Below are 27,011 nucleotides of genomic sequence, written 5' to 3' on the forward strand. Positions count from 1 at the left end.
TGCTGAAAACACAATTCTGAGTTTAATGTTTTCTGGAAAGAGCTGGGGGAGCTTAAGCAGCGAGTGTGGCGCTCTGCTTCCGGGCACGCCCACAGCAACTCGGCTTCAGAGTCTGACCCGCAGAAGTTCTTTAAAGAGAGGGACTTAGGGACCCCAGATCCCGGCAGCCAGGCCCAGAGAGGGAAGCAGGATTAGTCAAAACCAGGTGGGGGATGGGGGGAAGGAAGAGAGGCAGCGGGGGTTTGGGGGCCCAGCGGGTAGCAAGAGTGACCCTGGGCATCAACGTGGGGTGAGGTGGAGAGGGGCTATGGGGTTCCTGGAGATCAGAGAATGTGGTGGCCATGGGCAGGCCCAGAGCACCGTGGAGACACCGCAACCCTCCTCCAGGTGGTCCTGAAATTGCCACAGGGGCTATTGCCTCTCCTGCCACCCAGCTCCTGAGAGTGAATCCTGACACGGGTGATTGGGACGCGTACTTCCTCTTGACTCTGGTCTCAGGACTGAGGCTCACAGGAGCCTGAGAAACATACAAGCGGGAGCTTTCTAGCCCCTTCCAGCTCTCCCCTGCTCTGAAGCCTAGAAAAAGCCCCTCTCAGGCTACTGGTCAGAGGCCTGGATGAGGGCAGTGGGGGCAGAAGGGGTCTGGATCAGCCTTGCTGCCAACCAACACAACGCATGTGGAAGTGGTGATGCTTAGCCCACGAGGAGATGGGAGACCACAGTGCTGCCTGAGGTGTTTTATAAAAAACAGAAGCCACGGCCCTGGGGCCTTCTGAGGCTGATTTGTGTGGGAGGCGGCAGGCATGGAGACCACCCCCCAGGGCTCTGGGGTGGCACAGGGGTGGAGCAGAGCCACATATGGATGTACCGGGAGCTCTGCCCCTCATAGAAACATCTGCAGGCCTGGGGGACCCAGGGGTCCCTGGCCACTGTCAGGAGCCCTTCGGCTGCTTCTACCAACCTGGAGCCAAGGCAGGGGGCTCAGCTGTCCCTCTGGGAGGCTGACGCCTGGGGCCCCAGCCCCCATCACCTCGCAGCTGTGACTCAGAAAGACCAGCAGAGCCCTTGGGCAAGGCCACAGGGATGTCAGGGTCCACCTATCCCTCAAGAAAGTTCCTACGTGGCTTAAAAGAATTAAGCCAGAGGTAGTTTCCTGCCCCCGGCCCCTCCCCTGACCCCAGAGCTTTAACTTTGGATCTTCTCTTAAGCAGAGTCTCAACTGAAAAGGCCTCTCTCTTGGGAGCCAGCAGGCTGGCTGGAAAGACAAAAATAACAACCCTTTTCTTTGTCCTCCACGGTTTACTTTGCTCCTTTTGAGACCTTTAGAATTTGCCTAATTATTTCCAAGGACTGGAGCCGCGGTGCCGCGCCCTGGGACGCCCTGCCGCCACCCGCGTCTCGCCGTGCGGGGTCACTTGAGGATGTGTGCAGAGAGGGCCCCGGAAGGTCCCCGAGGGTTCTCGCGGGTGTCCCGCCCTGGTGATTTCATCTGCCGTCAGCTCTCTCCAGAGGCTGCGGGATCTGGGAGCACCGACCGCTTTGGCTTTCCGTGTGTGCGGGGCGTCTCACTGAATGCCAAAGCCAGGGAGGCGGAGTCCAGGGATGGGGGAAGAGGCGGTGGGGTCAGCACAGCGCAGGGGTGGAAGGCGGCGAGAGGAAAGGAGGTGGCCGGCCAGCTAGGGCTCGGTGGCGTGCTTGACCAGGTAGCCACTGAAGGTGATGTAGGTGTCCAGCTCCTCGCTGAAGATGGCGTTCTCGCGTTCGCCCTTGTAGAGGCGCACCCACACCTGGTCCTGCTCCCGCAGCTCCAGCATCAGGCTCTGGCTTTGCATGATGCTGCGGTCGCCCACCTGCGCGAACAAGATCACCACCTCCTCCTCGTTCTTCATGATGTGCAGGTAGGTCTCCTTCTGGTTCCAGGTGTGCACGTTGAGGCTGAAGAAGTAGATGCCGGGCACGTAGCAGTAGAACTTGCCGGTGAACATGTTGAAGTGGCCGTAGAGGTTCACGAACTCCGTGTCGAAGATCACCGTCTGGTAGTAGTGGTTGCTGTGCATGGGCTTCTTCCGGCCCACCGAGAAGGCGGCGTAGTGGCTCTTGCACCGCTCCCCAGGGGCCCCCATGGAGCCCTTCTGCCCTTTGGGTCCAGTGTGGCCCCTGGCCCCTGCTGAGCCTGTTTTGCCATATTTCCCTTGGAGGCCTCGATCTCCGCGGTCACCCTTCTCCCCTAAAAGGGATGGGAAAACGCGTGCTGTTAATGGAGCAATCCGGTGGTGTCCTGAGCCTTGGCTGCTCACTCTCCGGTCCCTGGCGCTGTCCTGATTCGTCCTCACAGCCCTGACCTGGCAGAAGCTTCACTCCTGCCCCCAGCCCCCTGCCACGGGCGGCGTCCCAGCCTGGCACAGAGGTATTGTGATTCCCAAAATGGCCAAGCAAACAGACTCAACCTCAAGGACGGTTCTATTTTCGCCCAGAAGCAATAATTTTTTTTCCTTCTGGAAAGCCCTGTTAAAAAAAAAAAAAAAATGGAACATACGGGTTCGTCCAAAAGCAACGGGCTCTGCGGCCAGACCGACGGCTCGCTCTGAGCAAATGAACTCCAGATGTCGGGGCCGGCTCGGGATCTAGGCTGCAAGTGTTTCCAGTGCGATTTCACAGGGCTGTGCAGGGTTATCTGCCGTGTGCAGGACCGGAGCGAGCAGGTGGCATTTCAGAAAGCAGGCTGGGGGACCAAGCCCCAAAGCAATGGGCCTAGAAGCCCGGCGTCCACATACAACTGGAGGGACGAGACCCCAAGCAGCCACTGGGCTCCCTCTCCTGCTCTTGGTCCTGTGGGCCCCTTTCCAACCCCTCCTCTTGGAGAGGGGCCAGAGCCTCAAAATCAGAATTCCCTGTGCCTTCCCCTCTAGATGACAGCCTGCCTGCCTCTGCTCCCTGTCCTGAGGGAGCCATTCTGCTCTCGCCCAGCCCCACCCTAACGACTCCATCCCTTCCTCCGGATCAGCACAGAGCAGCCCGGCCACCCCGTGCTTGTCTTTGCAGCCGTCTGACCTTTCAAGATAGTGATGTTGATCTGGGGCACGGCGGTCGCCGGGTACATGGAGGTACCGGGGTCACAGCAGCGCAAGCACCGGGAAGCAGGGAGCCCCTGGTCCTGATTGGGCCTGTATTTTTCATGTTGTTCTTCAGCCCTGAGGGAATAAAGAATCACAGTGAAAGTCAGCCACTCTCAGGCCTGGAAACGCCGCTCTCTTCTGCTGCCAGTGGTTCTGGCGTGCCTGACCTGCCTTCTCACTCTCTCACCTGGACCCACAAGGCTCTGTGTTCACGCTGGTGGGCTCACGGCCCACTCTGGGATCCTCACTACAGAACGAGCCCCCTGCCCTCTTTTAAAGGCAATGACAGTCCTGGAAACGCACGCAGCGATCAATTGAGTGCCACGCAAGATGGGGGCTGCTCGGGAGAAATCCACACTTCTAGGAGAGGGTCTTTGCGTGACACAAGACAATGCCGGGACTCCCTATCGTATATCCGTGATGCTAGAAAATAACATATGAAGCTGACTCGTCTGCAAATAAGAAGGTTCAACTGGATCTTTAGGATTCCTCTCAGCTGTAGCCGCTGGAGAGACTCTTAGGGTTCCAACCTGATTGGAAGGACAAGCCCGCAGGCAGGATGGATGGCGGCGGCTCCTGGCTGCCACCTCGCGGCCCCTCGTGGCATCACATGTCTCTGGCTTGTGGCTCTTCTTGCCCAGGCTGTAGAGCTGCGCAGACCCATGGGGGCAGCAAAGTCCCCCTGGATGGGCCAGCTCCTCATCTAATGCTGCTCCCACTTCTGCACCCCAGACTATCCAGGAAACGGATCTCTGCACCCTAAGTTCAGCTACCCATAAGCCCAGGACTCCCAGACGGACATCTCACCCCTACCTCTCTCCTAAGCCCCAGACCTTGACTTCAAACTTCACCAGAAGTCTCCATCTGGAGATGCAACAGGCCCCACAGATGTCATGTATGCAAAACTGAAACCCCTGTCCCCATCCCTTCACCCCTGGAATCTTCTCTTTCTGAGCTCTGTTCCTGGCATCAACAGCGGGTGCCCAGGGTGGAGCCTTCGGCATCACCCCCGACTCCCTCCGCCAACCCCCTGGCACAACCTTCAGCAGAGTCCTGGGCTCCCAGCCAAAAGGCACCTCCAGAACTGAGCCCAGGGCCCTCATCATCTCTGATGCACCCCTGCCATTTCGACTCTCGCTTGGAATCTGCCCCTCCCTGTACCAGCTCATCCTCTCTGCTGCCTCCCTCTGGCATTCTTCCGAGAACACCATCCAGTTCAAGCTTTCCCATGATTCCTCTTGTTCTTTGTAGGATTGAGTTCAGGTGAGACCCTCCCCAACTAGACCCAGCTGCCTGCAGGCTCAACTGCCCTACTGTCCTCCAGCCTCCAGCCTCCAGCCTCCAGCACTGGGTCTCACCATCCCAAACCACCCACCAGCCCAACAAACACTGCCAGCCATGCCTTTGCACACCCCATTCTGGCTACCAGGTAGCTTTCCCCTCCTTCTGCACCTGGGAGGCCCGCAGGTGTCCTTCAAGACCTAGTTCACTCCTCTCATTCTTCCTGGGTCCCACCCCTCCCTCTCCTGGCCCTGCCTCCAGCATCATGGGTACACCCCTACTACAAAGCCCACCACGCTGCCCTGTCTCTCATGTGTCTATCTCCCTCTCGGCCTCAGAGCTCCTGGAGGCCAGGACTGTGCCACTCATGTGTCCCCCCGTGCCTGGGGGATGGCCTGACTGATAGGAGGGGCTCAATCAAAGAAAGAGGAGGGAGAGGAAGAAAGAACGGAATGGTGTGACTCAGCCTCAAGTCCTGTCCAATCCCATTGTACACTGAAGTTAGTCCGAAGCCTCAAGTATCAAGTCAGCCCAACGCTCAAAATAATGAAGAGACTCCAAGCCAGGCTTGAGCTGTCGCCGGGTCTCCAGGACCTCACTCTGGATACATGGCAGTTGGATGAAGCACTCGGCTTCCCTAGGAAACGTCCCAGGTCGGCTGGAGTCTCTCTGTCATTGCAGGTCGTAGACACGAAGGCCATCCAGAGTCCTTCACAACCTTTCAAGGGAAGCCGACACTTGGCCCACCCAGTCTCCGCTGACCTCTCCTGTCCTGCAGTGTGATGATGCGCGTGGGCCGTGGACACCAGCTCTTGGTCCAGCATCTCTCCTAAGGCCACGCTCCACTTCTCCCTGCCTCCAAGTGGTGCCTAGGACCCCAGCAGATATTCTCAGCGGACAAAGTGAGAATGGAAAGACAAACTGGAGGGCAGGTTGGGAGCTTGGTCTGCTCTTTTCTTAAGGAGGCAGCTGCAAAGCCACTTGCAGACCCCACTCCTTTAGGCTCGTGGTGAGGCTGGATCACTGTCCGCAGTTTCAGGTGAGGTGCCCAAGCCACTGAAAGGAGGAATAGCTCGTCTGTCCTGCAGGACCAGCCTCCAGCAGGGCCACGGCTCAGCTTCGGCTTTCTTGCCTTCACATCTCACAGTGAACTAGCTCCCCCAGGGACCCCAAGGCCCAGGCTCAGCCTGGCCAGAGCCAGAGCTCCTGCTATTACACCCTCATGGCCCCTCACCTCTCGGCATGGTCCGGAGGGGACGGCAGCTCCTCAGTCCCCTCCCACTCCTGCTGTTCCCCCTGGACATGGGGCACACGACTCAGGACCAGGCCAGAGGCAAAGGCAAGGAGCAGGCAGTACGCTAGCAAAAGTCCCTGTCCACGGGAGCCCATCTTCCTGCCGGGCCCTGGTGGGAAAGAAACACATGGGGAAGGCACCGAGTTAGGAAGGAGCTGCACAGAGAAACAGCCTGAAAATTGGGGAGAGAAACAGCCTGGAAATCGGAGGTGCTTCCCCAGCCTCACGCCACTGGGAAATGCTGCAGTTACACAGCTTCTGGGAGGACAGTCACTCTCACACACCCATGCATGCATACACGCACTCACAACGCACCCACGTGCACACACACGCACATGCACACATTCACATACATGCAACCCCCACACATGCACACGCTCAACACACATGCAATCCACACATGCACACACAGTCACACTCACATGCAACCCACACATGCACATGCACCCAACACACATGCAATCCACACACGTGTAATCCACACACATGTACACACAACACACATGCAGTCTCAACAATGAAACCTACACACATGCACACACATGCACATTCACATGCACACACATACATCACATGCACACTCATGCAATCCACGCACTCATATGCACACTCTTAACACACATGGAATCCACACGCTCACATGCACACAGTCAACACACATACACTCACACTCACATGCACATACATGCACATACACTCACAGTCCACACACATGCACTCAACACACATGCAATCCACATGCTCACATGCACTCAACACACATGCACAACTCACATGCACACATACCCAAATCACATGCACACTCTCAACACACATGCACACATATGCACACATATACCCATATCACATGCACACTTACATGCAATCCACACTCACATGCACACAGATTCACACACACATGCAATCCACACACATGCACACTCTTACATGCACTCACACACATACCATCACATGCACTCACATGCAATCCACACATGCACACACATTCACATACATGCAATCCACACACACACGCACACACACACATGCAACCCACACATGCACACACATTCATATACATGCAATCCACACACATGCACATTCGCATACATGCAATCCACACATGCACACTTTCAACACACGTGCACACACGTGCACACATTCACATGCACACATATACCCACATCACATGCACACTCACGTGCACGCCTGCATACTCTCAACACATTCACATGCATGCAAATCCACTCATGCACACATGCGCTCACATGTACACACACCTTCACATGTGCACACACACTCTGCCCCCAGAGCCTCAGCCAGTCAGGCTGGTGTTGAGGGGTTGCTGAGCAAGGTGCTGTCTCTGCCCACCCAGCCTCTCGGGAAGGAGAGTCCATCAGCCGCTGGCCCCACAGACAATTGTATACCACCCCTCTTAGGACAGTAAGAAAAATCCCAAGCAAGCTTTGAATGATCATCATCCCTTAACTCAAAGCAAAGCTGGCTCAATGACCAGGTCCTTCACCGGTGGGCAGGTGGGTAGGAAGGTGGCTGCAAGCTGCTTTCTGGCCACCAGGCGGCGCATCAGCAAGTGTCCTTGGCATCTACTTTAGGGATGTGCCAAGCCCAGCCCCACAGAGCAGTCATCCTTCCAGGAAGCCAACCCCACGTCTCACTCCCGGAGCTTTTGGCAAAAGCTTGGGGCAGGACCCCCTCCATCCAGTATTGGGACGGTCCTTCTAGAAAAGGGTGCTCACGGAGGTGGGGAGTCCAGGGAGCCGGCGAGGGGCGGCACTTGGGCCCACATTAGGCGAACGCCCACCTGCCACCCTGTGAGCGGCTCGCTCCCCTCGCCCAGGAACTGGCATCAGGAGTCGCAGGCCCAGCCGCTTCAGGTGGGCCGAAAACCTCCCCACCGAGGGGCACAGCGACTGTGGTCAACTCTAACCCCTCTTTGTTCACCAAAATGTAAAACTGGAAATGTCGCAGGCCCCGTGGGAACACCTCATTCAACACACAGCCGCCCAGTGAGAAGGTGGGTGAGAAGCGTCCCTCACTCCCGGCTGCCAGGCCGGCGTGGACTCCAGCTCTTTCTTGAGAGGCAAACAGTGAAAGCAAGGGCTCATCTCCAAAGGCCCTGAGCCAGACTCTTTCTCCTCTAACTCCTCTTATGTCTAAGGAAAGTTAAAATCCTGAGACAGACTTCTTTCTCTGCCCATGTTACACACCAAGATGACCGCGACGTCTGACTCATCTTGGGAAGCCGGGAATTTCTTCCACACACGCCATCGCTTGGGGGCTTTGGAGCCTCTCGGGGGGATGTCTGTAGCGGGCTTTTTTTTTTTTTTTTTTTGAGATGGAGTCTTGCTCTGTCACCCAGGCTGGAGTGCAGCAGTGTGATCTTGGCTCACTCCGCCTCCTGGGTTCAAGTGATTCTCCTGCCTCAGGCTTCCAAGCAGCTGGGATTACAAGCACGCGCCACCACGCCCAGCTAATTTTTGTATTTTTAGTAGAGACGGGGTTTCACCATGTTGGCCAGGCTGGTCTGGAACTTCTGACCTCAAGTGATCCACCCACCTCGGCCTCCCGAGGTGCTAGGATTCCAGGCGTGAGCCACAGCCCCGGACTTTAGTGGGCTCTTGAGTGAAGTCTGAAGGGCTCCCCGCAGAGCCCTCACGCCAGGTCAACATTGCAGGGGAAGATCTGGAGTCCAGGGCTCTCCCGATAGAGCCTCCGAGGTGACAGTGAGGAGAGCAAGGCTGGCCCCCCCGAACCTCTCTCCTCCCCTGTCACACATACCTACACCCAGTCTTCACCGCCCTGCATGGCCCACGCCCCATCTCTGCAGTGGCTTAGCTGGAGCCCCCACCTCCAAGTGTCCTACCAGCCAGCTGTCCCTCCCATGCGTCAGGGCCCAGAGACCGTCCCAATGACCAAGGAGCTGCTTAGGCCACAGCCCCCACCCAGAATCTCTGATACCTCCCACCACTTGCCAAAAAAAGGGTGTATGTGCACATGGTAATTTATAAAATACACAACTAAGTTCTCTCTCCAGCCATCCGTCTGGTTAGGTTTGAGAACACTTCCTCATTAATAATTTTTATCCCATCACGGATGGCCCCACAATTAATCCTCTAGGGAGACAATATACATTCATGACTGTACCAAATTTGTAAATGAGAAAACAGAGACTTGGAGAAGCTAATTAGCCTAAAATTCTGATTTTTTTTTTTTGACAGGATCTCACTCTGTGAGTGAGTGCAGTGGTGCAATCTCGGCTCACTGCAGCCTCTGCCTCCTGGACTTGAGCCATCCTCCCACCTCAGCCTCACAAGTAGAAGGGACTGCAGGTATGCACTACCACACCCAGCTAATTTTTTTTTGTAGAGACAAAGTTTCACCGTGTTGCCCAGGCTGGTCTCAAACTCCTGGGCTCAAGTGATCTGCCCACCTCAGCCTCCCAAAGTGCTGGGATTACAGGCGTGATCCTCCACGCCGGGCCAAGACTGATTTTTGAGCAGGGTGGCTGCATTTGGACTCAGACAGGCTGACAACGGATGACAATAAAATCCTGCCCGCCTTGTCTTCAACACCCAACTCAAGGTCTCATAGTCTTCCTGAAGCCTTCCCAGGCCCCTCAGCTGGGAAAAATTCTCCATCCTCGGTCTTAGTTTTCTTTTTTGATACAGGGTCTCACTCTGCCTCCCTGCAGCCTCAACCCTCCCGGCTCAGGCCATCTGCCCACCTCAACCTCTCAAGCAGCTGGGACTACAGGTATGCGCCACCATGCCCAGCTAAATTTTTTTGTTGTTTTTTCGTAAAGACACGGTTTTACCGTGTTTCCCCGGCTGGTCTCAAACTCCTGAGCTCAAGCGATTCACCTGCCTTGGCCTCCCAAAGTGCTGGGATTATGGGCGGGCGCCATAATTTTGTTTTTCCTATTGTCTCCTACTGCAGAGAGTTTGTCTAGCCTATGACAGTCTACTCAGCAGACCGTGGGTGACCTCCTCCAGGGCTGGGACATCCCCTAGCCAAGCATCCTGCAGCACCCTGAATCACTGGTGCTCAGAAAATATTTGTCAGACTGAATTCTCTAAATTTGTTTATTTCTCTATTTCTGTATTTCCTCTGTTTCTCCTTGGCGCCTTAATAATTATTCTGTTTTTTCCTTTTAAGTGGCAAACTTGTACCAGTTAAAAGGAAAAGAGATTTTCCTTTCTTTAAATATTTTTTTCCTGAATCCCAAATTTTATATATACACATACACATGTTTACATATATATACATATATACATATTGACATATATATATATACACACACACATATTTATTTAAGAGAGGTTGGAAAGTAACTACAAAAGGCATTAAAAAGCTACCTTGGATTATTCTACTCTGTGGTTTCTCAACCCTGGCACCATTGAGGGATTGCTGTTTTTTTTTTGTTTTGTTTTATTTTGAGACAGAGTCTTGCTCTGTCACCCAGGCTGGAGTGAAGTGGCGCGATCTCGGCTCACTGCAACCTCCGCCTCCCAGGTTCAAGTTATTCTCCTGCCTCAGTCTCCCTAGTAACTGAGATTATATGCGTGTGCCTCCACACCCGGCTAATTTTTGTATTTTTAGTAGAGACAGGGTTTTGCCATGTTGGCCAGGCTGGTCTTGAACTACTCTTGACCTCAGGTGATCCATCTGCCTCGGCCTCCCAAAGTGCTGGGATTACGGGCGTTTGCCACCGCGCCCAGCCAACCCTGGCACCATTCAGGTTTGGGCCTAGATAATCCGCTGTGGTGGGGGGCTAGCCTGTGTGCTGTAGGACGCTTAGCAGTAACCCTGGACTGTCCCCACCAGATGCCATTAGCACCACTACCTCTAGTTATGACAACAAAAAATGTCTCCAAACATGGTAATATGCCTGTTCCTCAGGGGCAAAATTGCCCCTCGCTAAGCACCAGCATTTGTTTTTATGTTGGTCTATCTCTTTCTAGTCTAGCAAAGGGATTTTCCACACCTTGGTCAGAAGAGACGGGGTCCAGGATGCAGCTGGGTTAGGAACGATGCTGTCACTGGGGTGGGGTGGGGTGGGGCTGGGAAACACCAGCAGAGAGCCCCAGGCTCAGGCTGGTAGGGACAAGGCCACTTTGGCGGTGGTGGCTCTCCTCAAAAGCCTGCTGTTCGGAGTCAGAGCAAACCCAGGTTGAAATCTTTCCTTCCTGAAAAGATCTTAAGAACCATTTTACCAAATCCCACAGCAAAGCCAGCATCATAACATTATGATCATTTTAGTCACTTTTGGGCAAAAACAGTATTACCCAACATCTAACCAAACTTGGCTCCAGATCACTGTTAGTGATTTCCAGCAAAAATCCCCCTACAGTGGGGAGGCTGTGTCCCAGCAAGGTTATCTGGAAGAACGTGTTAGGCAGTTCCAGGGAAATGCCCTGAGCACATCTTGGCCAGTGGCGTGAAACCTGCGTGAATCCAGATCCACGTGGCCCAGTCTCCAGGCCTCATCGCAGGCAAGGCAACTGAAGACAGTTCCAGCATGACTCAAGCTCTTTACTTGCCTTTCCCAATTCCTGCAAATATGAGCCAATTTCCATGGTAATTCGGCGACCATTTTCCTTCCCTTCATGTCCTTGAGGACTAGCCACTCTTCAGCGTCCCTTCCTCAACCCCACATCATCCACCTACACCTGACCTTCTCCCCAACAAGAATACATCCCCCTTTACAGGAGGAGGGAGGCCGGAAAAGAGAAACCAGGCTACACGCAGGACATAGAGGAGGACAGGAAGCCTGAGGACACATCCTTGTGAATAATTTGTATCCCGGCCGGGCGCAGTGGCTCACGCCTGTAATCCCAACACTTTGGGAGGCCAAGGCAGGTGGATCACCTGAGGTCAGGAGTTCAAGACCAGCCTGGCCAACATGGTGAAACCCCATCTCTACTAAAAATACAAAAATTAGCTGGGCGTGGTGGGGTGCACCTGTAGTCCCAGCTACTCGGGAGGCTGAGGCAGGAGAATTGCTTGAACTCAGGAGGTGGAGATTGTGGTGAGCCAAGATCGCGCCACTGCACTCCAGCCTGAGCAACAGAGTGAGACTCCGTCTCAAAAAAAAAGAAAAAGAAAAAGAAATTGTATCCCTTGTTTGCTTGTGGTGGCTCACACCCGTCATCCCAGCACTTTGGGAGGCCAAGGTGGGTAGATTGCTTGAGCCTAGGAATTCAAGACCAGCCTGGACAACATGGTGAAGCCCCATCTCTACCAAAAACACAAAAATTAGCCAGGCATGGTGGTGTTCGCCTGTAGTCCCAGCGGCTGCTCAAGAGACTGAAGTAGGAGGATCACCTGAGTCCAGGAGGTCAAGGCTGCAGTAAGCCATGATCGCACCACTGCACTCTAGCCTGGGTGACAGAGTGAGACCCTGTGGTCATAATAATAATAATAATAATAATAATAATAATAATAATTTTTATCCCTCCACAGGCCTCTTAGCTCTGTGATGGTCCTTTAAGGAGACAGTAGTCACACGCAAGTTCACCATTCCTTCTATTTGTTTCAAATTGGGCCTTTCGGCTGGGCGCAGTGGCTCACGCCTGTAATCCCAGCACTTTAGGAGGCCGAGGAGGGTGGATCACTTGAAGTCAGGGGTTCGAGACCAGCCTGGCCAACATGGCAAATCCCTGTCTCTAGTAAAAATACCAAAATTGGCCGGGCACAGTGGCTCACACCTGTAATCCCAGCACTTTGGGAGGCCGAGGCGGGTGGATCACGAGGTCGGGAGATCGGAGACCATCCTAGCCAACATGGTGAAACCCTGGCTCTACTAAAAATACAAAAATTAGTTGGGCATGGTGGCACGTGCCTGTAATCCCAGCTACTTGGGAGGCTGAGGCAGGAGAATCGCTTGAACCAGGGAGTCAGAGGTTGTGCTAAGCCGAGATCATGCCACTGCACTCCAGCCTGGCGACAGAGCGAGACTCCATCTCAAAAAAAAAAAACAAACAAAACAAAAATTAGCTGGGCATGGTGAATAAATAAACAAATAAGTGGGTCCTGTTATATTTTTGTCTCACCTCCGTGCTCTCATGCTTGTGTGCTGACAGCGGACCCCTGAAGCTCTGGGACCGTGTGCCTGGGTTTTGTCCTGATGCTCCACCCAGCGCAGGGCCTTTTGACAAAAGCATTCTGTAAACACTGTTTTCCTTTTTCTTTAATCCTCATCAGGTGAGCAGCTGTTCTGAGAGGCAAGAAGCCTATAATCTCCTTGAATTGGAAGGAGCCTTGGCAGACATGTCCAAGCTGCCCTCTCAGCTGACCATCTGACACAGGCTGGGTTTACTGAATGCCCATGATTTGCATGGCATTGTGCAAGAGCTTGGGAGGAAGTGATTCAACCAGGAATTAAATCTATTCCCTGACCTCAAGAATATAACAGGCTAGTGAAGGAAACAGACACGTACCCAATTATAGCTCAAGACAGAACAACACATGTTGAATTAAAATGCTAAGTGGGTAACATTCTAGAACTGTGCTGTCCGGTACAGTGGCTGCTATGTGTGGCTATTTAAATTTAAATTAATTAAAATGAAAGAAAATTCAAAATTCAGTTCTTCAGCTACACTAGCCACATTACAAGCATTCAATAACTATTAATACATGTAGGCTGGGCACAGTGGTTCATGTCTGTAATCTCAGCACCTTGGGAGGCCAAGGTGGGAGGATCGCCTGAGCCCAGGAGTTCAAGACCAGCCCGGGCAATATATCGAGACCACATCTCTACAAAAAATGCAAAGATTAGCCAGGCATGGTGGTGTGCACCTGTAGTCCCAGCTACTCTGGAGGCTGAGGCAAGAGGACTGGTTGATCTCAGGGGGTTGAGGCTGCAGTGAGCCACGACTGCACCACTGCGCCCTAGCCTGGGCAACAGGGCAAGACCCTCTCTCAAAACATAAAAATAAAAAAGCTCCATGTAGCTAGTGGTTACCATGTTGGAAAGTATAGAATAGAACATTTCAATCATTGCAGAAAGTTCTGTTGGACAGCTCTGTTCTAGATTAAAATGACGTCATCAGGGAGGAAGCAGTAACTGTGAACAAACAGCAGCCCAGAAATCTGAGAGGCGTTTAGACCCTTTCCTCTCACGCATCCGCATCTCATCCATCCCCAGCCTGCTTGAATAGATCCTAAAGGTCAACTCTCCCTCCTGCCCTGTGCCTGTATCAGATGCCCTCCAGGGGCTCCGCTGTCCCCCAGACCTCAGTCCACCCAAGACAAGCATCTTCGTCTGCCTTTTCCAGGGTCTAGACATTGCCCCCGCCCCCAGTTTACATTCATCTCCCAAGGAAACTTGGCATAAGATAGGACTTCATCCCACATCTAGTGGTGTCCAGTTCAAGAATTGGATTCAGGCCAGGTATGGTGGCTCACGCCTATAATCCCAGCACTTTGGGAGGCTGAGGTGAGCAGATCACTTGAGGCCAAGAGCTCGAGGCCAGCCTGGCCAACATGGTAAAACCCTGTCTCTACTAAAAATACAAAAATTAGCTGGGTGCAGTGGTGTGTGTCTGTAATCCCAGCTACTCAGGAGGCTGAGGCAGGAGAATCGCTTGAACCCAGGAGGCAGCGGTTGCAGTGAGCTGAGATCGCATCACTGCACTCCAACCTGGGCAACAAAGTGAGACTCTGTCTCAAAAAAAAAAAAACAAAAACAAAAACAAACAAAAAAAAAAACGATTCAGCCCAGAACCCAAACACTCCTGGTTTCTACACAGCCTCAACGGCCCCTTAGCCATCACCACCCCTTCGTGCCACCCCCTCCAGCCACCTTTGGAACATCCCCGGAATCCTCCCAACCAGAAGAGAAGCCCTGAGTCCACTCCCCCTCGGCTCTGACATCTGGTAGAATTCTCCTGTTGAGAAGCTTAGAGCTCTCCTGTTGCTGCAAGAGGATTCAGGTACTGGGTGCCAAGAAAGAGGAAGGTGCCATGTTGGGGTGTCCTTCTGACAGGTGACATCTGCTCATAGCCCTTTCCTCCCCGCCAGAAGCCATTCATTCGTCACACTAATTGCCCAATGACCAAACTCCTCCGGTGATGGGCAGGAGGCGGGCAGAGTGGCTCCCATTTGATGAGTGATGTGTGTTTACCTCTTCTAGAAGCCCATTTAATAGCTAATATTCCCTGCTCTAATTGCACTGCCCCCACTGGTCTCAGACTCTCCCTCTTTCCCTCAACCTCGTGGTGGATGGGGGTCCCTTATGGAAGGAATTCTCGCCAGATGGAGCCGAGCAGCCCCTTTTCCTGAGAGATGCTGGGGTCCTGGAGCCTATCTCCTCTCTCAATCTCCCTCTCTCCTGTTTCCAAAAAGCTGCCCTCTGTCTTGCAGAAGGAGGGTTTGTTTTTAAGGCTTAGGTGTTTATTTGGTTACTTCCAAAGCCCAAGTCCAGGGATGAATACAGACTCTTCCAGGGCTACTTGCTAGTTAATTAGCAACGGTTTCCTCTTCCCTGGAGGGGAATGAGGTCTGGCTTGGGACAAAAAAGTGAAGCGAAGATAGGCCAAGAATTCTCCCATCCTAAAGCATCTCCCTCCCATCTTGGAGCAACTGCACCTTCACCAGGAAGGACTCACCTGGAGCGAAGAGTGGGACTCAGTGTAAATTTTTGCCCAGGCCCTGCAAACAAGGAGGCCGCATGAGCCCATGAGCCGTCAGGCATCGGGCCTTCGGGGCGCTTGGCCAGCCCAGCCTCCAGAGCTCCGATTCCGTCCCAGTGGAAACAAAGATTTCCTTGAGTAGAGCAGCTGTCCTCAGCTCACCTCCCAGCTGGAAGGCCTCGGGCGGCAGGCTTGCCCCTGCTTTGAGAACCGTGTGAGAGAGAAGAGGCACCAACAGCTGTCCTGAGCCCACTCTGCAGGTGGCCTGGCCCGCCGCCCACTTCCCTAGCACCAGCAGCGGGGACGCCCTCGGGGACTGACCGCTCCCAAAACAGAGGGAGGAAAGAACCTGGGAATTCTATGGCCTGGTGCCCCTTCGCACCCAGCCCTTTACAAGCAGCACAAACGTATTTGGTTGTCTGGGGCCTGGACAAGCCCCAGCATTTTCCAGGCAGCTCCTGAGGAAGCCTGGCCCTAAGTTATCCCCAGCCTGGGGCTTCTAGGTCAGAAATATAATCAGCACGGCATCCCACTGGCCCTCCTCCTGCTGGCCCCGCCCCGACTGCTTGGCTACGATCACCCACGACCCTCGTGGCACCCGACACCCTTCTGCATTCCTCTTTCGTGCGCACTTTAAGCATCTGCCAGTGTCAACTGCCCTCTTCTTCAGCCATGGGGTTTGGCTCACACTGTCTCCTAGTGTTTAGCTTTCCTGATCAACCCCCAAAGACAGGTGCTCTCCCAGGCTGTTCCTCAGCTCTCAGCTCCTCTTGCTCCTAATTCTACATTTATTTATTTATTTATTTAGGAGACAGGGTCTCCTTCTGTCACCCAGGCTGGAGTGCAGTGGTACAGTCATGGCTCACTGCAGCTTCAAACCCTTGGACCCAAGTGATCCTCCCATCTCAGCCTCCCGGATAGCTGGAACTACAAGCACATGCCACCACATCCAGCTAATTAAAAAAAAAAAATTTTTTTTTTAGAGACAGGGTCTCGCTATGTTTCCCAGGCTGGTCTCAAGCAATCCTCCAGCCTTGGCCTCCCAAAGCGGGTAGGATTACCAGCGTGAAGCCACCGTGCCTGACCTCTTTCTGCCTGTCCTGGTCCACACCACATCTTCAGCTGACAATGCCCCATTCCATGTCCCCACCTGACCTGGCTGCTGAGACCTGGGCTTGCAAATGTTTAAGTCAGTACAGTGGCTACGAGCCACATGGAGCTATGTCAGTCAAACAAAATGAAACATCCAGTTCTCAGCCAAGGAGCCACATTTTAAGTGCTCACGTGACTAGCAGCTGCCATACTAGACAGCACAGCTCTTAGCACCTTGCACCACAGCTGAAGGTTCTGCTGGGCAGCGCTGGTCTAGACCCACATATGCAATCATCTGCTGAACACCTCCTCTTCGCTCTGCGCTAAGACTTTTTTTTTTTTTTTGAGACGGAGTTTTGCTCTTGTCACCCAGGCAGGAGTACAACGGCACAATCTTGGCTCACTGCAACCTCCGCCTCCCGGGTTCAAGCAATTCTCCTGCCTCAGCCTCCGAAGTAGCTGGGATTACAGGTGCCCGCCACCACGCCCGGCTAATTTTTGTATTTTTAGTAGAGACGGGGTTTCGCCATGTTTGTCAGGCTGGTCTCGAACTCCTAACGTCAAAGTGATCCACCCGCCTCGGCCTCCTAAAGTGCTGGGATTACAGGTGTGAGCCACCGCACCAGGCTGCTCTGCCCTAAGGCTTTTAAGCCCCCAATTAACTCATATCCTTCTCCCCCGTCCTTACCACATTAGCTTCTCTTCCTGTGGCTTGCAGCTTGGTGAAAGCTATGCATGCCATCACGCAGGGTCCCGGGCCAGAAGCCTGCAAGCCACTTGGATGCCACCTTCCTTGCACCCGCCACATCTCACCCATTGCCAGCCCCCTGCAGGTCTCCTCTCCTCTCCATCACTTCTTCCCCAGCCCTGGCTGGTTTTCTGCCTCCCATCTGTCTCCCACACTGCTTCCAGAGGTAGCTCTGAAAAACGCAAATCTGAATGCCACCCCTGGCTCCAAGGGCTTCCTATGCCAGTAAAGGAGGGAGTAAGCCCTGAGCGTTTCCATCTGGCCCTCCCCCACCCCGCGTGAGTCCCTTTCAGTCCAGCTCCCTGGAGCTACTCAGTCCCTAACAGATCACACTTGAGGTCTTGTCCTCTGGCACCCGCTCTTTCCTCTGTCTGGATGCCTGTTTCTCCTCCACCTTCTCCATCCGTGTATTCTCCAGAGCTCAGCCTGAGGCCACCTCCTCCAGGAAGTTGCCCAGACCCGGGTGTGCTGTAGGTGCCCCTCCCCCAGCATCCAGATGAACCGGTCTACAGTCCTTGGTTTCCTCGTCCTGTCCCCACGACTCCAAGCCCCTGGGAAATGGGAGCCCCATCTCATTTCTCAGGCATCACCAGCATCCGGTGTCTAACTCTCAACAGGGCTCGAACGCTCTCCTCACCTTCAATCAATCCCAAGTGCAGAGCCATCGTCCAAAGATGACATGCCTCAGCCACAAGGCTGTCCAAATCTCTCTCTAACTCCAGCTGGGGACACAGAGATCCAAGGTACATCACTGTCACCAGAATGCTGACTCCTGGTGTGGCCATGTAGCCATCTTCCCTAGAAACGCTCCTCTTATCTGCACTCAGAAAGTCTATTGCTTCAAAGAGATGAAACCACTGCCTCCATTCACCAAGGTTACAAACCACCTACATGTCCAGGAAGACAGTCTAATGAAATACATGGCTGGGTGCAGTGGCTCACGCCTGTAATCCCAGCACTTTGGGAGGCTGAGGCAGGCAGATCACCTGAGGTCAGGAGTTCAAGACCAGCCTGGCCGACATGGTGAAACTTTGTCTCTACTAAAAATACAAAATTTAGCCAGGCATGGCACATGCCTGTAATCCCAGCTACTCGGGAGGCTGAGGCAGGAGAGTTGCTTGAACCTGGGAGGCGAGGATGCAGTGAGGTGAAATAGCACCACTGCACTCCAGCCTGGGTGACAGAGTGAAACTCCATCTCAAAAAAAAAAAAAAAACCAAAAAATTTACAGTGCATTCATCCATATGATGGAAACTAGAAAAACAAGGTGGTTGATGAGAGTGGTGAAATCAGCAATAGGGAGGGATGGGGATTGTGGTAGACCAGTAAACACGTCCTTTCTAAAGACATTTAAAGAAATAATATGGGCTGGGCACGGTGGCTCACGCCTGTAATCCCATCACTTTGGGAGGCCGAGGCGGGCGGACCACGAGGTCAGGAGATGGCGACCATCCTGGCTAACATGGTGAAACCCCGTCTCTACTAAAAATACAAAAAATTAGCCGGGTGTGGTGGCAGACGCCTGTAGCCCCAGCTACTTGGGAGGCTGAGGCAGGAGAATGGCATGAACCTGGGAGGTGGAGCTTGCAGTGAGCCAAGATCATGCCACTGCACTCCAGCCTGGGCGACAGTGCAAGACTCCATCTCAAAAAAAAAAAGAAAAAAGAAAAGAAATAATATGGAGGGACTGGGGAGCAGAATCAGCCAGCAGCACCAGTTAGGCGTCTCTGTAAATAGGTGAATATTTACTGACATGGAAAGATGTTCGGGCCGGGCACAGTGGCTCACGCCTGTAATCCCAGCACTTTGGGAGGCCGAGGCAGGCGGATCACTTGAGGTCAGGAGTTCAATATCATCCTGGCCAACATGGTAAAACCCCGTCTCTACTAAAAAATACAAAAATTAGCTGGGTGTGGTGGCGCGTGCCTATAATCCCAGCTACTCGGAAGGCTGAGGCAGGAGAATCGGTTGAACCCAGGAGACGGAGATTGCAGTGAGCTGAGATCACGCCACTGCCCTCCAGCCCGGACAAAATAGCAAGACTCTGTCTCAAAAAAAAAAAAAAAAGAAAAAGAAAAAAAGAAAGGAAGGAAGGAAGGAAAAGAGAGAAAGAGAGGAAAGAAAGAAAAAGAAAGAGAAAGAAAGAAAAGAAAAGAAAGAAGAAAGAGAGAGAAAGTTTGTAAAGCAGTAATGAGTTTTGAAAATGCAGATTGAAAACATGCAGACCCAAACACACGCACATACAGGCACACACATACATACACACACACACACACACACACACACACACACACACACACACACACACACACAAAACCACAAAGACCCAAAGGCCACCCACCGGGCTGCCAACAGCAATTATCTGTGGTGATGAAAATACAGATGCTTACCATTTTCTTATTTTGGCCTCTCTGTTTCTTTCCCCTGTAACAGTCACGTCCTTTTTCACAGTAAGTACACATTATTTTCCACTAGAAAAATGACAATTAAGCCCCACCCTGGGGACTAAGGGAGCATTTTGTTTATTCCAGGAAACTCGACTAGATGCATAGAAGAGTAGGATGGGGAGAAAAGAGAGCTTGTTATATTGCATCGTTTAAGGCTCAAGCGGAACCACGGGGAATACAAGCTGACCTAGTGCTGAAGTCTCACGCTCTTTTGCTCATTTGTTCAACAGGTGTTTATTGAGTGTCTACTACGTACCCGGCAGGGAGCTGGATTCTTGGGACGAATGGAACAAGATGCCGCTTCCCTTGGGCAGTAGAGTCCCTGGCAGCTATGGTATGGAATGTGTTAGGACCAGGAACGGCACAGGTGGTAGGGAGCCCAGCAGGGTGGCACTTCATCCAGGCTGGAATTAGGCGAGCCAGAGAGAACCCGTTTCCTAGCAGTGAGGGGCTTTGTTCATCTTTGGCCCTTGCTGTTGAAGGAGGCTGCCTGAGTAGGGCCGGTGGCCTGCAGCCGTGAAACAGAAGGAAACAGAGCCCCGTCCTGCAGCCCATCCTGGGCGTGATGTGCAATGGCCGGCATGTTCCTGGACCCAGGAGTAGCCCAATGTTTATCAGAGATTCCTTCTGACAAAGCCCCGCTACCCCTGAAAAGCCACCACTGAGAGCCAGGCTCTGGCCATGGTGCCTTCCCTACACCACTGAGCTTGATCCTTAGAAAGCTTGATCCTTAGAATGCCTAATCCTTAGAATACCTGATCCTTAGAATGCGCAAACAGCCTCAGAGCGATGGAGCCGCTTGCCCCAGGTTCCACAGTGGGGAGGTGCTGGAGCTCAGATTAGACCTAGGTGTGTCCGACAGCAAAGCACATTACACTTCACCCCGAGGGGTGGCCAGAAAGATGCCAGAGAGCATAGGCTCCTCCTCCTCCCAAGCCATGGTGCAGCGACCGTTCCCGCCCGCTGGGCTCAGGGTTACGGTGCCCACCAATTTGCTTACTTCTTTATAGGTGGAACAGCTGCAGCAGCCTTTGGCTTCGAGGACTGTATCCAGCAGCTGAGCCCTTGCATTCATCATTCAACAGAGGATTACCGAGTGCCCACTACATGCCAGGTATGGTATGGGGTACCAGGGAAACCTGTAGCCATCTTCCTTGATGCAATGTGCTAAGATATCCCTGGTGCCAGCCTGCTAGCATCTTAAAACACACCACCAGAGTTTAATTCCTTTGGATTTAGGCACAGGATCACCAGGAACATCCGCGCGTGCACGCACACACACACACACACACACACACACACCTTAAAATGTGAGGGGCTTGGGCAGTGTGGCCCATCGGATGTGCATTTTTAGGGCACTGCTTTTGTAGGGTGAAGAGAGACCAGCATGCTGGCAAGCTCTGAAGAAGGGAGGAAAAGACCCATGTGCTGGGGTACAGATGATTTTCTCTCCCGACCAGTGCCTGCTAATGGGCAGAAGCAGACCTGAGCTCTGGGTTGCAAAGGAATCTGAGTTCACGCACCACAGAGGGAGGACCCACAGGACCATGGGCCTTGCCCTCATTGATATCCTTTCATGGAGGAGGGAGCTCCCCTGAATGCCAGAAGATGCAAGAGACCTGTGGTCACCCCCTAACCCACCCAGATCCTTCCATCTCTCACTTTAGATTCTTTACAAGGAGAATGGGTCTAAGCTTTTTCTGAACACACCTCTGTCCCCAGCTCTGAAGACTGGCCCCAGGAACCTGTGGGCAGAGTCGGGGGGCCCTGCCCGCCTTCTGACCTACATCTGCCTCGAACCCACCCAGGGCTGGCAGCTTTCCCAGCAGCTTCCCTGCTCCCCAGGGCAGAGGGCGGCTGTTAGCCAGATGTCTTGCTGAGGGGGATGGGTACAACCCAAAGCATAGGGTTTGGGGCATTCCACCAAGTGTGGATTTAGCCGTGGCCAAGAACAACATTTGACCCAGCACAGGGCACCAAGAACTTGACTTCCCCATGCCCCGCCTGCCCGTCTGCCTCTTCTCCTCCTCCCCTCGACTCCTGCCTCCCTGCCTGCTGTCTCCTGCTCTACTCTGTCTCGTGTCAAGGAAAATTCCTACAGGAGCCAGGGAGATGGGCAGACACCAGCCCGGCCACAGCCGTCCCGACGGCCGTCCTGGACAGGATGGGGGCCTGGGGAGGGGCCTGCAGTCTGTGCCAGCCCCGTCTGAAGCTGGAGAACGGCTTAGATCCAGGGGGCCTCAGAGGCGAGATAGCAGTGCCCTGGTGTACAGTGAGGACTGTGGGGGTCCCCGTGCCCCTGCTGGAGACCATCCCCCTTTGAACCACATTCAGATGCCAAGCCCAGCTCTGGAAATCAAGTGTAGGCAAGAACAGGCAGCTGGAGGGGTGCTGATTTGCCAAGAGCCACTCATAACACCCCAGCACAAGGGTCACACAGCCGTGACCTTGACAAGGACCCAGAGATAAAGATCCTTCCCACATGGCTCCAAAGCCCCTCCCTTCCTGCTCACGCCGCATGCCTCTCCCGGAGAACTAGAGGCTGCAGTGGCGGCAGTTGGAGCATCTCACTGCGGGGCTCGGGAAGGAGGAAAGGAGTGAGCATGTCCTGCTCCTGCACGTCCCTGCTTAAGCTCAGGACTGGCCCTTCCAGGCCAAGGACCCCAGCATAGACCCCAGAACAGGGCCCCAAGGATCCCTGGCTCATGAGAGCGGCTTGCTGGGCTGCCCCAACAGAGCCTGAAAGAAACACATTGTTGAGCTGAGCTGAGCTGACATCGCTGTTTCTTCCAGACTGCTCTCTAAAGTGGGCAGGTGAGTTCTTGCCCTGTATGAAGGGGTCAGGGAGATGGCAGGGTCCTGTCCAGAGAGCTGCCTTGTGCCGTTTGACACCAGCAGGCCAATTTCAGCAGGTTAACAGGGGAAATGGCAACCTGTGGCCCACGAGGGAGTGCCCCCACTTGAACATCTCTAGAGGCTACTGATTGTCAGGCAGAGGTGGGATCGTCCAGGGGATGGTGTAACCTGCTCCTTCTTCCTGCCCTTCCTGGTGTCTGTCACCCCCACCCCTTCCCTAAGGTTCTGGAGCCTCAGCCACAGCCCCCCACCCCAGGAACAGAGACTCCTGAGGACAAGACACAAATGGGAAGCTCCAGTCCCTGTGCACAACTGTATCTACGAAATTCTTTTCATCTTTGTTTTGATGAGCAAAGTTCAATGCCAGAATATTTGGTTTATGAGTCATGCTAATTACAGCTGGGGGGAGGCACCAGGAAGAAGAACAGAAAGGAGCATGTTCCAAAAACACTCTGTTGTCGTGGTTGCCCTGAAAAGGGGGGTCACTTCCTAGGAACAAGGAGGGAACCCATGGCCTTCCTGGGACAGCTTGGGCTTTCTCTGCTCCTACTTGGGAGGACGTCCCTCGCCAGCTGGCTGCACCTGCCTGGGAGGGGCAGTGGTGTCCTGTAGCCGCACAGCGCCCACCTAGGGCTTCCTGCACCATGCTTCCTGCCTCCCTGAACGAGCTCACTGGGGACACCACCCTTGGCAACACAAGAGGAGGAGAGGGAGGTGGGAGGAGAAGTAGAGAGTCCCTGGGTAGTGGACCTGTGTCCTTCCTGCCCCTGGGCATTCTCTGTTAGCAGCTGGGAGAGAGAAGTTCCCAGCATCAGCTTGGCGAGCTGAGTGCCATGTTCCAAACACCAGATAGGAAGGTTAAAAGTATGCGTCCCGCAGGCCAGGCGCGGTGGCTCACCCCTGTAATCCCAGCACTTTGGAAGGTTGAAGCGGGTGGATCACTTGAGGTCAAGAGTTTGAGACCAGCCCTGACCAACAGGGTGAAACCCAGTCTCTACTAAAAATACAAAATTAGCCAGGCGTGGTGGTACACACCTCTAATCCAGCTACTTGGGAGGCTGAGGCAGGAGAATCGCTTGAACCTGGGAGGCGGAGGTTGCAGTGAGCCGAGATTTGGCCTTGCACTCCAGCCTGGATGACAAAAGCGAAACTCTGTCTCAAAAAAAAAAAAAGAAGCATACGACGCACTTGGGATAAAGACACAGATTGGAGTCTTGAGTCCTCCATCCCTGTCTCTGAGACCTCAGGCAAGCCGTGAGCCTCTTGAGCTTTGCAGCTCTGCTCTTTCCACAAGTGAGAGTTCCCTTGATAGAAGTGTTGAGAATTAACTATTATAATAATTATTAATATAATGTTGAGCGCCTGCCATGTGAGAAGCAGACACACAAACCTGCGGCTGACATCATTGATGGTGATGATGATGATGGTTATGATGATGGTGATGATGATTGCCACTGCTGTTGCTGGGTCGACTCTAGGGGCCTCTCCAGCTCTGCAGGTCTAAGAGGGAGGGTGGAGAAGCTTCTGCTTGTCCTCAGCCCTCGGCTCCCATCTCCCTGTCTTGGTTCCCTCCTCCCCAGTTGGCAGGTGCTGGAGAGGCCCCCTGGAGCACGTCCTCCCATGTCCTCCCGCTCCCTGCAGCACACACCACAGCCAAGTGCATCTATCTATGGCTGTTCATGGCTGCACCCCCTGCCAGGGAGTGTGTACTCTCCTGCACTATAAAAAGCAGAGGCCGGGCAGCCTGTAAGGACGTCACATGCTCCCCTGGGGCCGTGAAGTGGCCAGCGGTGGAGAAAACAGTTTCTCACGGCATTTCTCATGTTCAAAGCTCAGGACCAGAAAGCTCCCAGCACGTCATGTTGCCTCCTTTCCTAGAAACTAGGTGGGGTAGAAGAGTCAGGAACACCTCAGAGAGGGGGGCGGCTTCCTCCCTCCCTCCCAAGCAGGGATGAGTCGGCCCAAGGGTGCCTGAAGCACGCGGAGGGTCCAGAGAAGATAATCTGGCTTTCTGGGGCTGGAAGAGTGTGGCCCGGGTATTGGCCCCGCGAGGCCTGGGCTAACAGTGGGGACCACACCTGCACCGGTGGAGAAGCCCTGGAGGGCTGGGTGGTGGGCGGTGGGTCCACCTGCGAGGTCCAGAAGCCCCAGGGCGGCTCAGAGGCTCCAGTCCCAGGCCGGGGGGCCACTCCCAGCGGCACAGGCAGCTTCGCTTCCCAGGAGGGCCCCGGGGAAGCAACATCGTTTTTTCCTGCCCAAGCTGGACCCCCTCCAGGACACCAAGGTTGTCAGATGCGGGGGCCAAAGTCAGCGCTTCCTATTCCGTGAAGGTCCAGGTTAGCCACAGACAGGACTGGACAGACCCGGCGGTCAGGTGGTCCCAGTGATAAGGAGTGGGGTGAGGGCATCCCCGCCAGGTGCAGCCGCGGGCACTAGTACCATTCCTCTTCCTTCCACACCCTCAGAAAGGCACCAGAGAACAGTGAAACAAGATAAACACCCCACAAAAAACTAGGGGGAAGGTGCAATTCCTCCCGTTAGTATCCACGTGCAGAAAAGCCCGGCTCCTCCACAGTCAGGGAGACCCGGGACCATCATGACCCCCGCGCAAAGGCGCCTATGGCGGGGGCTGAACCAGAGCCAGACGCCAGGGCTGCCCCCGAAAACCCGGGTCTTTCCGCCCCTGCGCCGCCACCACCAACCCGGCCCCTCCCACGGCGCTCTCCGTCCGTCCCGGCCCAGGTGTCTGCCATCCCCGCCCTGGCCACCAGGCTGAAGCCACGAGGATGGGGCGGGGCAGCGCTGGGTGCCCCGGCCCGGCCACCTACCTCCGTCCCGCCGGCCGCTCCTCCCGCGCCGCCCTTAGAGCATCTCCCGCCGGCCAAGCCTCCTCCCGGCCAGGTCCGGGGCGATGCACAGACTCGGTGAAGGAAACAGAGCAGGGGAAAAGGTCTTCCGGAGGACGACAGTGCAGAAGAGGAGGGTGGGGGGCGGTCCGAGCAGCCACGGGTCCCCCCCACCCACGGCACCTCTGTCTCCCCGGCGCGGTCTCCGAGGTCTCTGCGACCAGAAGCGGAAGCGCGGTTTCTCGAAAGTAAAGGAAGAGAGGAAGAAAGTGGGACAGACGCGCAAGGAGCGAAGCCCAGCCAGATGTGAGCAGCGAGGAGCCTCCAACACCCCCAGCGCTTTTCGTCCAAACAGCAGCCGCGGAGGATTAACCGTGTGTGCCCCGCGCCGCGCCTCAGGGAAATCCAGCGGCCGCCTCCTCCCGGCCCCCTGGGGAGCCCGCCAGGCTGAGAGTGGGGGTGGGGCAGATTCCGTGAGTCTGGAGGTCCGTCCAGAGGCGGAGGGCCTGCGAGCCCCGGACGAGAATGCCCCCCGCAGGATGGGGGTTCCCAGCAAGGCTGAGCGCTCCTAGTCACTTGGTAGCAGAGGGATGAGCCCCAAGGCCTCCGGGATCCGCTGTGGCCAACCCCGAGGGGTCAGGTCTCCAAACAGTGGCAGACCTGAGACACCCTGTGCATTATCGGGGACTCAGACAGGTTTGGGGGAATCTGTGAACCCCCTATAACAAAATGCCAAACGGTGTGTGTGTGTGTGTGTGTGTGTGTGTGTGTGTGTGTGTGTGTGCACGCGCGCGCGCATCACCTTTGGAAGGTGATGGTCCACTGTTTTGTTCAGAGTCTTCAGAGCTCTGTGATCTAAAGGTTAGGAAGGAGCCCCTGCTGGGAAGGTTTCCATTTTCTAGAGAACAGCACGAGTACAGTGGTGAGCCCAGGATGGCTGGAAGCACTCCTCAGTCTCTATCAGGCCTCTCATTCCTTGATATGAAAACCTGACAGTTTCTCAGTCATACACAAATATTTTTTCTGAACAAGCCCCGTAGGCTGCCCTCCCATCCTGATCCCTGATCCCTTATCCAGGCTGCTCCAGAGCCGGCCCTGGTTGGGACCCAGTCTCCATCCCTAGACTCTGCGTCAGCCCAGCTTGCTCTGGAAACTTACCATATCACTAGCAGGGGAAGGATTTGGCCAGAGAAGCAGAAGCCAGCTCTGATTATAACAGCATTCCCCCTTTTTTTGCTTCTTTTTTCCCCCCTCTGCCCCGTTCTCTCTGAGCTGCCCCCCACCTCGATGTTGCAGCTGGATTTTTTTGTTTTGTTATCCCTCCTGTGAGGGTCTGTCTCTGGACAAACAGGAGATGCGAAAATGGGGATGCTGGTTGGGACATTCAGAGCAAAACTAAGAGGCCTCACCTTTCCCTGCCTGGAGTGTCCTCCCATCCGCTGCACCAACAACTGGACAGATGAAAAGAATCAAAAAGGAGAGGAAGAAGAGGGTGCAAGCACAATGCCCACTGCCTTGCCCCAGGCTGGGCGAGGCCAGCACTCAGGTAGAGCTGAGGACAAATGGAGATGAGAACAGAAGGGGAGGCTTCCGGGCAGGCGAGGCGCCCAAAAGCCACTCCACAGAAGCCCTGACTGCATGCGTCAACCCCTCCTGTGAGTACAGGGTGAAAGGCTGCCAGACCTCCAGCACCCAGGGG

The 27,011-nt window shown here is 54.4% G+C and overlaps 1 protein-coding gene and 1 long non-coding RNA gene across 12 annotated transcripts; one reads left to right on the top strand and one right to left on the bottom strand.

The window, feature by feature from the left end:
* Window positions 1-26,740, bottom strand: C1QTNF1 (C1q and TNF related 1). 11 transcript variants are annotated; one of them, XM_063706037.1, is made up of 6 exons: window positions 25,295-25,693; window positions 24,278-24,347; window positions 23,857-23,966; window positions 5,632-5,800; window positions 3,052-3,191; window positions 1-2,227 (listed from the first exon to the last, which is right to left on the bottom strand). In XM_063706037.1, the coding sequence occupies exons 3-6, from the start codon at window positions 23,870-23,872 to the stop codon at window positions 1,677-1,679; spliced, it is 876 nt and encodes a 291-aa protein (XP_063562107.1). In that variant the 5' UTR covers window positions 23,873-23,966; window positions 24,278-24,347; window positions 25,295-25,693; the 3' UTR covers window positions 1-1,676. The 11 variants fall into 11 exon arrangements, with proteins under 11 accessions (XP_063562107.1, XP_063562108.1, XP_018883854.1 ...); XM_063706038.1 differs by lacking the exon at window positions 25,295-25,693 and adding an exon at window positions 24,545-24,700; XM_019028309.4 differs by lacking the exon at window positions 24,278-24,347 and having other exon boundaries at window positions 25,295-25,758.
* On the top strand, window positions 19,732-22,828 carry LOC129533863 (uncharacterized). Its single transcript, XR_008680242.2, has 3 exons — window positions 19,732-19,944; window positions 20,621-20,724; window positions 20,981-22,828. It is a non-coding gene; the product is annotated as an uncharacterized lncRNA (long non-coding RNA).
* Window positions 26,741-27,011: the final 271 nt, after the last annotated feature.

The sequence above is a fragment of the Gorilla gorilla genome, chromosome 4, assembly GCF_029281585.2.
Source record: "Gorilla gorilla gorilla isolate KB3781 chromosome 4, NHGRI_mGorGor1-v2.1_pri, whole genome shotgun sequence".
In the NCBI taxonomy this organism is placed as follows: Eukaryota; Metazoa; Chordata; class Mammalia; order Primates; family Hominidae; genus Gorilla; species Gorilla gorilla.

What these genes read in the sequence shown, in the direction of transcription:
- C1QTNF1 (XM_019028308.4), bottom strand. Translation starts at nt 6,179, where the DNA reads ATGTGTGTGGATTACACGTGTGTGGATTGCATGTGTGTTGGGTGCATG. An exon ending in CCTCCGGACCATGCCGAGAG is followed by an intron (nt 3,192 to 5,631) that starts GTGAGGGGCCAT and finishes TTATTCCCTCAG; the next exon opens with GGCTGAAGAACAACATGAAA. An exon ending in CAACATCACTATCTTGAAAG is followed by an intron (nt 2,228 to 3,051) that starts GTCAGACGGCTG and finishes CATCCCTTTTAG; the next exon opens with GGGAGAAGGGTGACCGCGGA.